The following is a 16,451-nucleotide window of genomic DNA, read 5'->3' as shown; positions in this document are numbered from 1 at the left end:
CTAATTTGATAGCAATGAGACAGGGAATTCTACAACATTTTATCAAGTTCAGAAAACTATAGGTGAGACACAAGATTTTCCTCTTAGCCCCAGATCTTACATTTGTTGCTGGGATAATCATCCACTAGGCACTGTTTTTCACCAACACTTTTTTTTTTTTTTTTTTTTTTTTTTTTTTTTTTTTTACCAAAATGCCAAATATGCAAGAGGTCGACTTGTCCCTGCCCGCTCCTTTCTTCCTTCCATGTCTCTGTGATAGATGGCCAACAGTAGCCAGGGCAGAAGCAGAGACACCAACAGAAATGTCCACCTCCTATCTACATCACTGCTTAGTTATGTTGTCCTCTTTCTGGATGGACTGTCCCTACCACAGTCTAATGTACCCTGGAAATCATGACACTACCATTCCCTAACTTTCCAGAGCACCTACTATGTGCTGATTTCTGCTCTCAGATCAGCAGTAGGTATAAGTGGATCTTATACAAACTTATACAATCTACAGACAACTCCATGATGTTGGTGTCTATTGTTTTCATTACCATCGCCCAGTTGTGTCACTGAGAGACAGGAGGCTACTTTCTGTTGTTTCCCAGCAGGAAGTAGAGTTGAGATTTGGTTAGAGTAGCACAGCAGACTAGCCCCGAGCCCCTGCCCCACCATGCTTCCCATGACTGCACTGTCACAAACATTAAAAACAATGCTATGTACTGCTGTGTCTGTCTCTGTTCTAACCCACCGCTGCATGAATGCCCAGTTAGAAGAGAACAAATGGAGAAACCCATAAAGCCACGCCAGTCTTCCTTTGGCTGGTGAGGGAATCAAAAAGGCGTGAAAAGCAGCCTTCGCCCTTGACGTCACAGACTCAGCATCTGGCTGTGGAGATAAGGAAAGCATGAAGTAGAGAGTTGGAGGCAGAGCTGAGTACAGCCGAGAGAGACAAGAGGCCAGAAGGAACTGCGACTCTTCCTTCAGATCACAGTTCAGCAGCTAGATCAGCAGGCCCTCAGCAGTGACGTCTCCCTCAAAACAGAAGCTCAGGGCCTGACCCAGCCATATAGTGCATGGAGCAGCCTGATTCAGCTGCAAGAGTCCTGGGCATGAGCAGGGCCGGATCTCACCTACGAACAAGATTGGGCTTCCTGATCTTTGTATTCATCACTGATGGCTCATGCTAAGTATTTGTGAATGAAAAAAAAAATGAGGTCTTAAGTGGGCAGAGAAGCTGGAAGAAGCTGCAAGTGTGGGCAGGAGCCCTCTGGTCTGGTCATGGTTGCCACATGTTTTATTAAGCAAGTCTCTTCTGTTTGGGATGGATGGCATATTTTGTCACATGTGCAAAAGGGAGTCAGTCACAGGCTGAGATGGTCTTGGGAAGAAGAATTTCAAACTGTTAATCTGGGCAGGACAAGCTGTGGTCTAGGCCAGTGGTGCCTCAGTGTCTAGTCTGTGCAGGTGTCCCTGCTTCCTCTTGACCCTCAGTTTGGGGTGAGTATGGGGTCTTTATTTGTTGCTTCTCGCAGCCTCTCCTCACATCTGACAACTGCCTGTGCATGGTTTTGGCTGCAGAGAACTCCAGCAGACCCAGGCAGACAGCATCCTTTGTGAAAGAAGGGGAACGGTGGTGTGCTGAGACAGCACCTCGTTTCCAGATTACAGAAGCGCAATCTGCATTCCACTGAACGACTTAAAACCCCAACGTTTTTCTCACCCAGAGGGATCCAAAGACATTCTGGACATAGGTATGGACTTTGAGTCTTCCTCCCCCAGGAGCCGCCATGCGCTCTGGAGTAGGGGTGAGGTACTGGTGGGACAAACAAGTCCTGACAGCAATTCCATTCATCATTGAGCCTCAGTCCTGCTTAGGTCAGTGACCTTGAGTGAAAAATCCCAAGCCGGGTGCCTCCATTTGTAATGAAGAGAACCTAACTAAGACAAGGTCTTACCTATTCCTCATTAGACTTCTGTGAGGATTGTTCATCACTATTTTTTAATCAATAAAATTAATAATTTTAAACAGATAATGGAAAGAATAACTGGACTGTACTGAGGATTTTCTGAACTTGGCAATATCTATGCACAGACACAACACACTCTAGGTGGGATCTCCTTCACTCCTATGGTGGTCAGATGAGTTCTTAGGGTTGTACAGGTCAAACTATGGAAGTGAGCCTTTGCTGTGGACTGTAGTCTTGTTAGGTAAGCATGTCTCTATGTACACATACATGCTTTATATAGAAGGACCTGGGCACATCACTCTCTGAGAGGCTTTCTGTCTCTCAGTCTCTGTTTCTCTGTTTCTCTCTGTCTGTCTCTGTTTCTCTGTCTCTCTGTCTCTCTGCCTGCCTCCTGCCCTCCCCCCTCCCTTTCCACTAATAAAATGACAGCAATAGCAACCACTGCAAGGTGGTTGTTAGGTGGTTGTTAACATTAAACAGTAAATAACAATGTACATTATTTAACACAGATCCCAGAAGATAAAATGCAGAAGCCTCCACTATCCTAGAGTCAATAATTCCTGGAGCGCCCATGCTTTGACTCAGTCCACCTCCTTGTGATCACTTCATGTTGAAGCTCTTGATCCTGAAAGCAGACTACCCAGCAGCCTTTTCTCTCTGCCTCTGGCTGCTCCACTGCTCCAGGATGATCATGCGAGTGCTTGGTTCTCAGTCCTTATTTTTGCCCAGTGTCAAGGCATCACCAAGGCCACCAAGACCATCAAGTCCTCTTGTCACCATCTCCCTGTGCACCTTTCATTTCAGACTGGTCATTTGACCCCAGATCTCGTGCGTACTCTCTTGCCATCGCTTCCAGAACCACTTCCCTCTTTGGCCGCTCTTTGATGAGGTCACCCTCTGCATGCCATTGGGACTGTCTGAAGTCTCACCACATCCCCTCTCTTTCTAGCACAGCCTATCAGTGGTTGCTTCCTGCCAGCAGGATGAAACCACACTCACTGGCTACCATCCAGGGCTCACCAAACCTGGCTTACCTGTACTTCCACCTGCCTCACCCGTGCCTACACCCTAACCACATTCCTCCCCTGCTGGCTGAATCTCCTTTGGTCACTGTCAACCACTGCTCGCCACTGCCCGTACTCAGGGCTGATTGGCTGCTCCAGCCACGCCCCCTCCACGGTCACCTTTCAAACCGTACCTAGGTATCAGGCACTGCAGGCTTCCCTTCCCCTAAGAAGCCTCCTTTGACTGTCTCAAGAAAATGAGGTCACCTAGACAGACACAGGGAAAAGAGAGGCAGAGGCAGACTTCAAGCTGGCTAGAGGGTACGGCAGCCGCATAGCTGTACTACAGCCGGACATCGTATGACCCCCAAAGGTACAGAAGTAAGACCACTCGGGACCACGGGGGCTAACACGGTGATCAAGAGGCCCACTAACTGTCCTTTGCCTTATTTTAATGGCACCTCCGTATTATTAGCCTGGTAAAACTGCCTGTTCGTACTATGCAGGTGACGCCAGGTCACATATAGAGGACATATAAGGACAGAAAACAGGAGAAACCTGACTGAGAAAAATCCCATCCTATTCTCTGCCCCTGCCCCATGCCATTCAATTCAAGAATAATCTTCCCTTCCATTATTCCTCATAAGGTGAGCTATCCTACACGCCATGGGGTCATCTGATCTCTTAAGAAGCCTGATTCATGCCTTGAGTATGTGCCTCTGTCCTGTGATAAAGTGCTTTTCCAGTTGCTCACTGGGTCCACCTGTCTCTGAATTCTTTCTCTGACAGTGCTTGGAATCTAGTTCTCAGTCAGGTCCCTCTACCTTGGAAGACTACCCAGCCTTGACCACAGGTAACAGAGCAGCTTTTGAACTGATGCAACACTTCCCAGAAGGCAGTATACACACTGGGCCGTGTACATATGGCCACTTGGGGGTAAAATTCCAGGCACTCCCCTTCTCTTAGAATGGGAAGAAGAAGACTATAATTCCATTCAAGAGACTTTTTTGATGACCTACTATGTTCTGGGTACAGTAAACATGGGCTCAGCACAATACGTGGCAGGGAGCAGGTGCTCTGCGGATGATGACTTCTTCATGGCTACAGTTCTACTCCCATGAAGATGAAGGAGTGAAGATGGTGAGGACTGCGGTCCTCACCAGCCACTGTGCACCACTCACCCACACTGCCCCACAGGTGCTTTCTCTGAACACGGTTCCCTTTGCGCCTACTCCTGCACAGAGAACACTGACTGGAACAAGCCTGAAGAGGCAGAGGTAGTCTTGATCACCTTCCACCTTCCATGTACTTTCAGTCTTCCACTGGAAAAGAACCCATGACAGATACACTGCCAGCTCCCTGTCCTGCCTCTGGGGAGCAGTAGTCAGATGGGCTCTGCCAGGACCCTGCTTGCCCACCCTAGGCTGGTATAGACCCTGTGCCAGCCATAACTCCAGGCCCTGAGCTGAGGTGACTGCCCTGTGTAATGAGGATTTGCGCGTAACATATTAAATTTTACACGCAAAGCTATCTGACACAGATAATTTGTCAGATCCTGAGAAGGCCAGGAGAGCTTTCATCTGTGAGCCGGGGAAATGTGTATTGGTCAAGTCACCAGAGACTAAGCTCCCTACTCAGAGACCACAACACAGGCCAGCTGCTCCAGGTCCTCTAGCTGCTCCCTGGGTGGAGGTGGGGAGCAAAGTCCAGCTTTTGGAGAAAATTCTCAGGTTGTTTTCACACCCCCTTCACACAGTCCTCATTTTACAGAGCTTTTCCACAGTATCTGTTTAGAGTTTAGTCTTGTGGTGGATGCAAATGTTTGCAAATAAAAAGCTTTTATACATTTATCAGAGAGCAGCCCTTGTTTCGGATGCTCACTCTCTACAGGAAGGAGGGCCTCACACCTACCAGGAGAGGCAGAAAGTACACCCATTGGTGCGAAGAACAAGAGGCAATTCCAATGGATGCTTCCTTACTACAAGGTGACGACAGCTCTCCTCAGTAGGGAAGATGGCACCCAGCAAAGTGGGTTTTGTTCAGTACATATTTTTCTGATCAAGCCCATTTTGTCTGGGGTCAGGCATTTCTTGAGTTGTGCTGATTCAAAACATCTCTCACTCTTTCTCATCTACAGAACATACGAGGAATGCTTTGGCTTTTGCTTACATTGGTGACTTTCTGGAGAGATTTACCTGTTACTCAGGTCCCTGCATTTGTCAGGGTAAAATGGCTTGGGCTGGTGGTCACTGCCTTCTCTCCCACACAGAGCACAACCTCCCCTGACGATTATCAGGAGGAGGTAGCAGAGTCACCTCTCTTCGCTATGCCTACCTTCCTCTCCTTGTCACCATACTCCACGCCCAAAGTATCCATGGCCCGGACAATGGCTGCCAGAGACTGGATAGTGTTGCTGTAGACAACGGGCTTGTACTGCTTTACATCTTCTCCAGAGAAGCCATCTTCATGGATGATCCTGGAGGAAAAACCACAAACAACACGTGATGAGCGTGGTATCCTCACTTGACATGGACAACACAGGGTTTGGAGGCCCCAGCGCAAGCTCTGCGTTCACAGAGGGAGGATGGAAGAGCCACATCCTGTGGAAATGATGGATTACTGAATTGTTCTACAGGTGCCCATGCTCACTGCTGGTGACCTAAGAACAGTGTGGAGCCTTGACTTGTGTACACACAGAGGGTACTGCTGATGATCCCTGAAAGAACCGAGCCAGTGAAAGACACAATCTCAGTCTCTCAACTAAACCCCACCCCTTCTGCTGGTGTGGATCAAACCCAGGAGCAGATGGATGTACTTGCTAGGTGAGGACAGGTCTCCAGGGGGAGGTGGCAGCCACGCCCACAGCTCACTCACAGTACTTTTAATGAAAGCAGAGTGATGCCTGGCACATGTGTAAGATTCACCATCAGAGGAGAAGCCAGCAGAGGGCATGTCCACACTCTTCCTTAGCTGGTATTAGGTAGTCACCCTGTTTTGCTGGATCTTAACAACTGACAGAGTCCACACAGGGGACATCACCAAGCAGAGGCAGTGTGAAATGGTACATGCTCGCCGCTGTCAAGGAAAGAGGAAATCACATACAAACTGCAAGAATAGTCTTAAAATGGAAATAAAGGAAAAACAAGCAAGTTTTAAGGACAATGTCACAGGTGCTTTGTGCTTTGGCAGACTGTGTGAACTCTTTGGTGGCCACATTTCCAGAACAGGAATTATTACCACATATAACATACCCAGGCTTCAGCATAAGAGCCGGGCCCTCTTTCTATGTCATCAAAGCCCCTGTCCAGGCCTTCATCACCTCCTTTCTGTCTAGAACAACACCACAGACACGTACAGTGAACACAGCTTTACCGGGATTCATTTCATATACCACACAGTCTGCTTGCCTAAAGCACACAGTTCAATAATTGCTTTAGTAAATTCAAGATATTGGGCAACCACAGCTTCATTCTAGCTGTGAAGCATTTTGTCCCCTTCCCAAAGCATTCCTGTGACCATCACCAGTCACTCTGCAGACCCCACTTCAATCCTAAACCACCACCCATCTACACTGTTTCTAAAGACGTGCATAGTGTGGTCAGTCCACATACATAAGGATATACGGTGTGTGTCTATTTGTGACTGGTTCTGTCATTTAACAAGTCTGTCTTTTCAAGGGGCTGAAGAGATGGCTCCTCGGTTAAGAGCACTGAATGTTCTTCCAGAGGTCCTGAATTCAATTCCCACCAACCACATGGTGGCTCACAACCATCTATAATGGCATCTGATGCCCTCTTCTGATTTGGTGTGTCTGAGAGCAGGGACAGTGTACACACGTACACAAGACAAATAAAATCTTAAAAAAAAAAAAAAAAAAACAAGAAAAAATGCCTTTTCGAGATATGCCCATGTTATAGCATGTCTCATGAACGCATTCTTTTTATTGATGAATAATATTCCTTTGTATGGGCTTATTTAGAGTTATTTAGTTATCGAGTTATTTAGTCATCAGTTGATCGGCAGATATTAACTCCCGTGGCAAAGTGAGAGGTAGTCCTGGCTGTGGGTCTCAGTCTGAGTTTCTTTAAGAAGCAGAGCAGAATGACTCTGTGAATAGGTTGTAGGTTTGATTGGCATGAAGTCTGGTTTTTGTTTTGTTCATTTGTTGTTTTACAAAGCTTCCTTTTAACTTACAAGCTTTGTTTTTATGAGTGTTTGCCTGCATGCGTATAAGTGCATCACACATGGATCTCGTGGCCCTATAGGTCAGAAGACAGGCTCAGATCCCTTGGAACTGGAGCCACAGGCGATTGTGGGTGCCGAGAAGGGAACCTGAGTCCTCTGCTTGACCACTGAGCCATCTTTCCAGCTTCTGCAAAATCCTCTTGATGGAGCAACAGTCAAACAGCCCACAGGTTTGTGACCCCCGGAGAGTCCCCCAGGGAAACACTAGCACTCTGCATAGAGCTGGATAAGTGGAGGGGACAAGGGGACACTGGCTGTGCAGGTGGTCTGTGGACTACAGGCTGGAGAAGCCAGGGACACCACAGGGGCTCGTGGGCCGCAGGGACGAGGGTCAGCACGCGAAGGTTAAGGCAGCTGAAGCAGAGAGGAAACTGCTGAGGAAGGGTTCTTGGCATCTTTGTGGAGTTCCTGAGGGCCTTTGGCTGAGCAGACGAGACTCCGCAGCTCAGAAGGAAGAGTCCCAGAGAGAGAATGTGCTCCAGGGGCCTTGGTGGCTGAAAACCTGCCAGCACTTTCCCCAAGCCAGGAGATGAACCTCTGAAAAGTCAGAGGGCAGTCCGTGGGGACTGCTGGAGCCTGCAGCAGGGACACTGGAGGCCAGAGCAACTAGGTTAAGATAGTTCTCATGGCTCCCCAAGGTCCTCCTGACAATGCTAGAAAGAAAGTCTAAGAAATCCAGCTGCCCATAACTAACTTAACTATCCCAAAGAATAACAGAAGGCAACAGGCTTTAGATGGGATGGCAAAATCTAGACCCTCGGCAGTGATGCACGGGCTACAACCTTCCAGGGTGGAAATATCCTGGCTCTGGAGGCAAGCAAGGAAGTGTGGCTCACAACCACGAGAAGCATCAGTTAACAGAAATAGAGGTAGAAGAGACACTGATGACAGAATTAACACTGCATTGCAAAAGAATAAAAATTTCAAGACATCAAAGGAGATTGTGAGTACAATTCAGAGATAAATGGAAGATACAGAAAATAACTGTATTAAAAGTTGTCCTAGGTGAAATTAATGGCAGATCAGATATACAGAAGATTGTCCAAACTGAAGACAAAGCAACTAAACTATTCAAATGGAGGCAGAAAGAGAAAAGTTCCAGGAATGCAAAGGATGGGTGTGTGGATGCAGAAAGATGCATCTGGAAAAATGTCACATAACTCAAAAGTAAATTAAGGTGTGTGAGCTACACATGGGAACTTCAGAACAATTACTGACAACTGTAGAGAAGGCATTGGGCACTCAGGCTCCATAAGCAGGTCCCTCAGGAGGCTAGCACTATGCTGACCTGAGAGGTGCAGATTGAGGTCTGCTGGCCTGCAGTGTGATGTGCTTCCCCTGGTCCTACCTCATCACGGGGATGCTCTCCAGACCTCGGCTTCTTGAATGTGGGCTGGGATCCCATAAGATCCTATAACTGAATGTAGGGTTATGACAAATTGGATAATAGGACAAGGTTTCTGAAGAAGTAGTGGCTAAGAATTAACTGAAAATTAAATACACAACGAACCTGAGATGTCTTTGGTGTTACGGATAAAAACACATATATGTTACATATACTGTTATACATTTATGCTATGTGAAGCAGCATTCTCAACACTGACGATTATGAAATCAGTCTCCTGCAGTGTCAAATACAGCCAAGATCTAATTCTGTATGAATGAACAAGCACATCTACCTCATTAATATCCACATTTGTTTTTAACCTTTAATAAATGGAAAAATATATGTATACCAAAGAGTTGTTTTAAGAGAAACCTTTAAAGCATTTTATTACTATTAAATGCTTGATTTGTTTGCCTACACTATGTATACACACACCTGGGGTCACATAAAAATTTCTCTGGCAAAGAAGTTGGATGGGGAAAAAATGAGAAAACTTTTCTTTAGCTCCCTGGTTGGCTAAGGGATTCCTGTTCCCATGGGGTTGGTACTGTCATTTCCCACACTCACCTCCTGAGGTAGGAACACTAGGTTTTCATTATATCCATATAACAAAAGAAACTGAGGCTAAGAGCTTAAGCCATTTACCCAGTCTCTCGCAGCAGATCAGCTAGAGCTGAGGCCAGAACCCACGTCCAAGCTGACAGCCCTTCCGACCACATCTGACCCATCCCCAGAACACAGATTACTGCTTCTCAAGCTTCAGCCTGGTTCCTGGGGTGGTCCAAAAGAAAAACTTAGAAACGATGCAATTTGGATCAAGGGTTCAAAAATCATGAGTAGAAGTCCTGTAACTTGTCACATTGGCAAGTATTGGCTTAAACTGGGCTTCCAGGGATAACGTTTTACAGCATCCCCAAGCAAAGAGTCCTAACTGCCACACAGCACAAGAACATATGATCCACACAAGACAGCAGTGCAAGGCTTGTCTTTCTCACGCCATCCTCCACTTCTCCCTCTTTTGGAGTTCAGGCTGACATCTTTGTGAATATTAAATGAGGTCCCTTTATCTTCTCTCTCCTCACATCACTCCAGTGACAGCCAGGCTGCTCCTATACTGCCTCTGCTGTGGAGGGTCTAACTGTGTCATGCCTGGGTAAATGCCTTCCCTGAGCAGTCTTGTTTCCTCATTAGCAAGCTGTTCGGAGAAATAAGATGGGTGTGGCCAAGCAAGCCAGACTGATGGAGGCAGGAGCATCAGGAATTCAAGGCCAGCCTGGACTACAAGAGACCTTGTTTCCAAAATACAAAAACAAAAACCCAAGGGAAAAAGAGAGACTACAGGGAAGACACTCTCCAAATGGCGGCCAGTAGCAGTGGTCTCATTCTCTGGTGTAGTTTCTGTCACTACCAGGAGGCCGAAGTGTGAGGGTTGCTACTCAATGCTAAATGTTCTACCTGCTACATTGCTTCTAATCTTCAAAGCAGCCCCAGCCTTGATAAAAATCACCAGCTCCTCTCTACAGACAAGGTTAGGCCACTTCCCAGAGGTCATACTGCTGATGACTGGCATCTCAGGTCCTGTTTGTGACCTACAGGCAGAGGGTGAGAGGCAGAACTGCTTTCTCAACCCCAGGCCCTCACCTGCAGGCTCCAGAGGTCCCAGAGGGCACACATATACATGGTGTGTGTATGCATGTGCACATGACTGCCATGCCTGTCTAATGTTCTGAGGGCCTGGGTAAGGAAATCGGGCTCCTGAGAGTCCTTAGGGGTATACCCCAGGGGAGTTCAGTCACATGGGATAACATAGGTCTGGGTCTTGGAGGTAGCAACAGCCAATAGTCTGATGTAATGCAGAAGCCTTTGATGGAACTGCTGAGTGAATGCACAGAATCAAGTCTCCGTGATGTCATGTGAGTCCCTAAACCCACCCATGCCTGAAGCAAAAGCTATCTCGATACCTCTGACTGATACAAACCACAGCACTCCTTATTTTTGCACAATCTAATGAGACCTGAGCTTCAGTCACTCATCCAAGTCATAATTAAAATGTTCTATATTCGATAACAGTAATTTGAGATTAACTCTCCTCATATTTGCTTCTTGACTCTTTTCTACCCTGGCTGTTGATATCTTGTTTCACCCACTTGTCCTCTTCTTCCCAGAGTTCCTGGCACAGAGATGGTGAAGGGAGAAACATCACTCCTTGAGCTGTGTGCACTCAGATGTACAAGATACATCCCACCAAGAAGCTCACAGGCTAATGTCCTTGTGTGTGTTGGGTGGGATATATATATCACAGATATATATATATATATCTGCAGAGCCAGGGTACGAAATGGAGGTCAAGTTATTTTTCACTGTGTCCACCTAAAACCTAGGACTCTGAGGGGCTGTTCTGGGTCATCAAGACAGAAGAGCCAGGGGAAGGAGGAGTTTGACCAGACAAGGGTGACTGCAGCCAGAGTATTCAACTATGGACTAAAGCTGCCAGCTGCACCTGGCTACTCACAACACTGCTAAGTGGGTGATCTTGAGGGAGAGGAGGGTGACAGGGGCTGACCACAGCAGGTGACTAATTTCCAGGAAGAGGCAGTCAATGATGGGCCCTTTCCCCCCTCCTCCAACTCTTTTTGCTGCCTTGGGGATTCTGTGGAAGGTAGAGACCTGGCTCTCCTTACTTTCAGCCCCTTTTCTAGGGCGGGGCTGCTTTTAGCTGCAGGAAGACTGCTGGGCATAGACGCCTTATATGGTCACAGAACCACAGGCTTGGGAGCAGGAAGGGACCTCACACACTCATCTGGCCTGGGAGCCTTTCTTAAATCACAGGCTCCTTTTGAGACTGTGACAAATGTACCAGCACAGGTTTTCCCTCCATTTGTGGAGGGCTGTGAGCACCCGACCAAAAGCTGCGGGGAGCCAACTCCAGTAATGGAGTTTTCCCTGCCTCACCACCCTCTGCTACAAGCTTGAATGATTTAGACTGGGGTGGGGGTGGTGGTGCCAGGCACTAGCTGTGTGATCGGGTGATTTCCCATAACTGCTGGCTGTCAACTGTCCTCATTGTGTTGTGTTCAGGGCCCAGAACGGCTGCACGGGCAGGAGAGCAATAGCCAAAGTGACTGCTGGTACATTTGGTACACAGAGGTTGTCTTGTTGTTGTCCTCCGGAGGAAAAGGACACGAGGCTGGTCCTAAGAGGAGGGTGTCTAAGAGATGCACCTTTGAGTGTATCTGTGAGGGCATTCCCTGGCAGGTTAGCTGAGGAGATAGCGTCTCATGAGCTGGGGTCCTGGACTAACTAGAAAGGAAAGAAGATGGGCACCAGCAGAGCATCACCGTTCCTCTGTCTCTGCTCCTGGATTGGCCGCCGAGGATCAAGGCACTGCCCCAGCCATGCCTCCCTCACCTGGATGAACTGCGCTGCTCTCAAGGAAGTACAATAAACCTTCCTCCTTTAAAACTGTCTTTTGTCTGGTATTTGGTCACAGTCATGAGAGAAGTAACTCAGAGATGAGCCCTGGAGGATCTCCACCTGCCAGGGAGAAGACAAGAAAAGGCTGAGAAACTCCAGCTGGAGAGGGGATGGCCTGGAGTGGAGAGAATGGAGAGGACATCTTGGGAGAGCGTATAGGTTGGGCCATCGTAATGATACTCAGGTGTGTCTGAGTAGGAAGACAACCTCATCAGACATTTGTCTGGGAACTGTTTTGCTTCAGTGATACATGTTACTAGTTTCCAGTCGCCATTGGCAGGACTGACCCAATCAGCAGTGTGATTGTAACTCTGGAGCCATGGACCTATTATGTGGCCAGTGACAATCCTGGCCTCATGGATCACAAGTATAAGTAAACAGTGAGCAGGAAGCCCCTAGCACATAAGGATTCCACAGAGCCCATTAAAACATTAAGATGAAAATACGACTAGGTATGGTGCAGTGGGTGTCCTGTGCATGGAAGCCATGGAGAGGGAGGAGGATGGACAGGCTGGAGCAACAGAACAGAGCAGTCATCACTTTTGGTGGTAGCGGTCAGTGATTTGTTAGTGTCTTCTTTTTGTCTGCTTCATTCTCAAAATGTGCATGTGGTGTCATTATTTAATTTGTTTAAAGATGATTCATTATTATTATTATTGGCACATGTGTGTGTGTGTGGGGAGGTACATACACCACAACACACATGCAGAGGTCATAACAACTTAAGGGAGTCAGTCTTTCCTTCCACCCTTACGGGTGCTAGGGATTGACTGAGGCCTCCAGGCCTGTGCAGCACGTGCCTTTAGCCCCTGAGTCACCTCACTGACCTGCAATACATTATTTTCAATGGGAATCAGATACTCTATGTTTATCACCGTGCCCAGGTTAATGAGACAAGATTAGCAGGGTAAAGTGTTGTCTGCAGGGGTCTCCTGATCTGATTTGTTTGGGCTTGGCTTGATATGAGGCCCGACTGTACTGTCAGGCCCATGGGGCCAGTTCCCTGCCTTTTGGGGACTCAGACTAGACATCAAAATAAGACTGACGATGAAAACATTTAGGAAAGAGTGTAAAAAATGGCATATTCCAAGGGTAGTGGACAGACATAAGTATCAGCTATGTGAGCTGCCACGTAACAGCCACTGTCCTAACACTCAGAGAGCTATTTCCCTGCCTCCTTTGAGGCTAAGAGTGGCCACATGATCTAGGCAGACCAGTAAGACGAAAGGGGAATGTCTAGCTATGCCTCTGACAAAAAGCACTTTACTTCCTGGTCCTGGAACAGTATCTTAGTGAATACTTTCCCCATTGGCCTTCTTCCCCCTTCCCACAGGGCTCCTCTCCTGGCCTCCTGCTTTGTATGCAGTGTAAGGAGTCAACATGAAGCTGTAGAGACGCTATCGTCAGATGCTAAATGTCACCACTCTGGGAACGGAAAATCAAAGAGGCACAGGGAATCCACCATGACTTGCTGAACTGACAGCTAAACCCTTATAAAGACAGTTGCTGCTTTCACCATGATGCCCTCTGCTTGGACCACAGAAAGGATCTGCTCCAAGGCCACATGTGGGGAGCTGTGACTTAGAGATAAATCCATGCCTGTAGGGACACAGTTGGCGAGAGACAGAGCAGGGACAAAATCTTCAGAGGCCTTTCTGTTGTGCCACAGGTCTCTGAGGGCCCTAGAGCTGAGGGTGATGGGAGATCCCAGGTGAGAAAATGCAAACAACATCCAGCTGGTACCCTGTGTGCTGGGGCAATGGAGTGAATGACAAAGTGTGGAGGGGCAGGTCAGAGATAGCAGTGGGGCTCAATCACCGATGGCTAACGTGTTAGGTATATGTTGGCTTTTAACTACATGTAAAACATGGTCACCTACTAAAATAAACGTTCATCTGTGCACCTCCCAAGCCATCTAGACTCCCACCTGTGGTACTGCTCCAATAATAGCAGGGCATTTTCAAACGGCAGCTCTCCTCCTCTTTCCCTGACTTCCACAGCTCTGACTGAAGGCCTGTTCTTGGAACACTTATGGATTCCAACCCACACAGCTGAGCAAAAGAGAAGGAAGATAGCTGCCTCCAACCATCCTGCCACAGGGAGGAGCCATACCACAGGCTGGCACATGTCCACAGGCATCACCGATCCCAAAATGGCTTCCCACTGTGGCTTCATTTAATGACGAATACCATGTTCACTTCAGAAAAATCCTCTTTTCTTTGAGACAGGGTCTTGCTGTGTAGCCTGGGCTGACCGTGACTCTGCAATTGTGTTGCAGTCTCTGGAGTGCTGACATATCAGGTGGATGCTGCCTTGCTTGGCTGACAAGTGTTTCTTACATGGCCAAATGCTAGGTCCAGACTTTATTCTGGTGAATATTGGGGTGCATGTATGTGAGGGGGTACACAGCATGGGCAACTCAATCCATCCTGTCCAGGCTTTCTCATGTGCCTTGTGTCACCCTGGAGTCTTCACTGGCTGTATGGAGTCCATCATCTGAAAGAACCATGAATTATCATCCTATTGCACCGGTCTCCACTGAAGCTTGTTCTGGGATGTGACCCCTTGTCACTTTCAGATCTAGTTGCCAGGGGGAGCTGACTGCCATGCTTCTCCCAGGGAAGCAAAGGCAACAGAGCTTGTATGGAGTTGGATGAGTGCTGGTTGACTGACTCTCTTCTCCACCCTGCAGGCTGGACTGTATGATGTCTGAGTACAAATGGGACCCTTGGCAATTTTAGGAGGTGAGAGATCCAGTTAAAACCTTCCTGGTTAAATGGTAAATCTGTATGAAATGAGAAAAATTATTTTTTTTTAAATTAAAAGGTCCTTTAGTAATTAATGTTTTATATATAGAGAGCTTGACATGCTAATATTAGACTATTATAGAATGGAGTTCTAAAATAATAGTAATAGGCAAATCAGTCCCCTAGGGGAGCGACTGGCACAAACAAGGGACATGTCCTGCTGACAGTGACTTGCAGAAATCTATTATAAAGATGCCATTTTTAATAAGATGCAACTCTAGCCAGAAGTAAAGATGTCAGCTGCCAGTTGTCACCAGACAGAGCCAGGGACAAGCCTGGGACTTGTTGTGACTCCAGGGCAGAGCCTTCGCTGCCATCACTGGGAATCAACATAGACCTGCCCTTCCCCCATGCTCCAGGTGGGGTAGGGATGGTGGCAAGGGGCAGTCTCTTTCATCCTCCTACTGGAGCTGCTGGTCTGTACCTGGGGTCTTGGTCTCATGGTAGAGATCTCAGATCTTAGACTTGAAGGCAGAAGACACTGGGGTTCTAAAGAATGGTCACAGACTAAAACAAGCCCAGGTGAAATAGACAGAAGTCTTCAAAGGCCAGCATCTCTAGCCAGAGCCTGAGCTCTGGCTTGTGGGAACTCCTCTCTGCCTCCTGTCAGGACACCTCTGATCTCCTTACAATCCTCCACTTCCAGTCACTGGCATCAAACATTCCATTGTCAGCAGTAGCTCACTCCCTCACCCAGGAGACCTAAGGTCTAGTCCTGGCTCTGACATGGACTTGACAATTCACGGGGACTTGGACTCATTTCCTCTGTGGACTACTAGTCTCTCAGGCCCGGTGTTGGCTTGGAAGCTGGTTGTGACAACTTCCTAGGTTTGCCCTGTTTCTCAGACTGGTCCAACTCTATGGTCATGTCTGTGTCTATGTTTTTGCCATGTATGGCCTTTGAGAATGTGACAGCTCAGGAAATGTGGAGGGAGGTACATGCAGGCAAATCTCCAAGGTGGTTCTTGTGGACCAAAGAACCTCTCTGCAACAGTGATGTGTCCATGCACTTCTGCACAAAGGTCACTTCCTCAGGCCCTGCTATTTCCCCATCTCCTCTCTCCTTATTTTCCTTCATAACCATGTCCTCATCTGTATACCTGTTATCAGAACACTATCTTCGGCCCGATATGCCACTAGGTGTTCCACGATCGGGTAGACCCCAAGTCCTGCTCACTCACCACAGTTACTGGCTGAATCCTGAGTTTAACAGGCATGGATGCCAGTCTTCATGGTCTAAGGTGGCAATCCCACAGATACCTGACTCCCCTCTGAGGGCAGTCCTTACCTTTGGAGGCAGGATAGATGAGGACCTCTGCTGGCTGCCTTCCACTGTGCATCCCTGCTTGTCAATCCATCTCATCAAGACCCCTTCTTGGTGTCATGACCTAACCTGATTCTACTTCCAGCTCCTGACACCTGGTCCCTGCAGGGTACCTCAGGGTCAGGACAGACGGACAGCGTTACTTCTAGGAATACCCAGAACTCTTCTTTGAAACTCAACTGTGAAATTACACAGTCTGTAGAAGGAGATGACCAAGAGCTTTATGGACTCTGAACCCTGTGTAATCAATGTTTT

The 16,451-nt window shown here is 47.7% G+C and overlaps 1 protein-coding gene across 2 annotated transcripts in view; it reads right to left on the bottom strand.

Moving 5' to 3' along the window:
* Gnao1 (G protein subunit alpha o1) overlaps positions 1 to 16,451 on the bottom strand; it is a 147,669-nt gene that overhangs the window by 60,960 nt on the left and 70,258 nt on the right. For both annotated transcript variants that reach the window (XM_034522332.2, XM_034522333.2), the window contains exon 3: positions 5,294 to 5,435. In XM_034522332.2, the coding sequence (XP_034378223.1) occupies positions 5,294 to 5,435 (142 nt within the window). The remainder of the gene's footprint in view (positions 1 to 5,293; positions 5,436 to 16,451) is intronic.

The sequence above is a fragment of the Arvicanthis niloticus genome, chromosome 18, assembly GCF_011762505.2.
Source record: "Arvicanthis niloticus isolate mArvNil1 chromosome 18, mArvNil1.pat.X, whole genome shotgun sequence".
In the NCBI taxonomy this organism is placed as follows: Eukaryota; Metazoa; Chordata; class Mammalia; order Rodentia; family Muridae; genus Arvicanthis; species Arvicanthis niloticus.
This window is presented reverse-complemented; position numbering and strand designations above follow the sequence as displayed.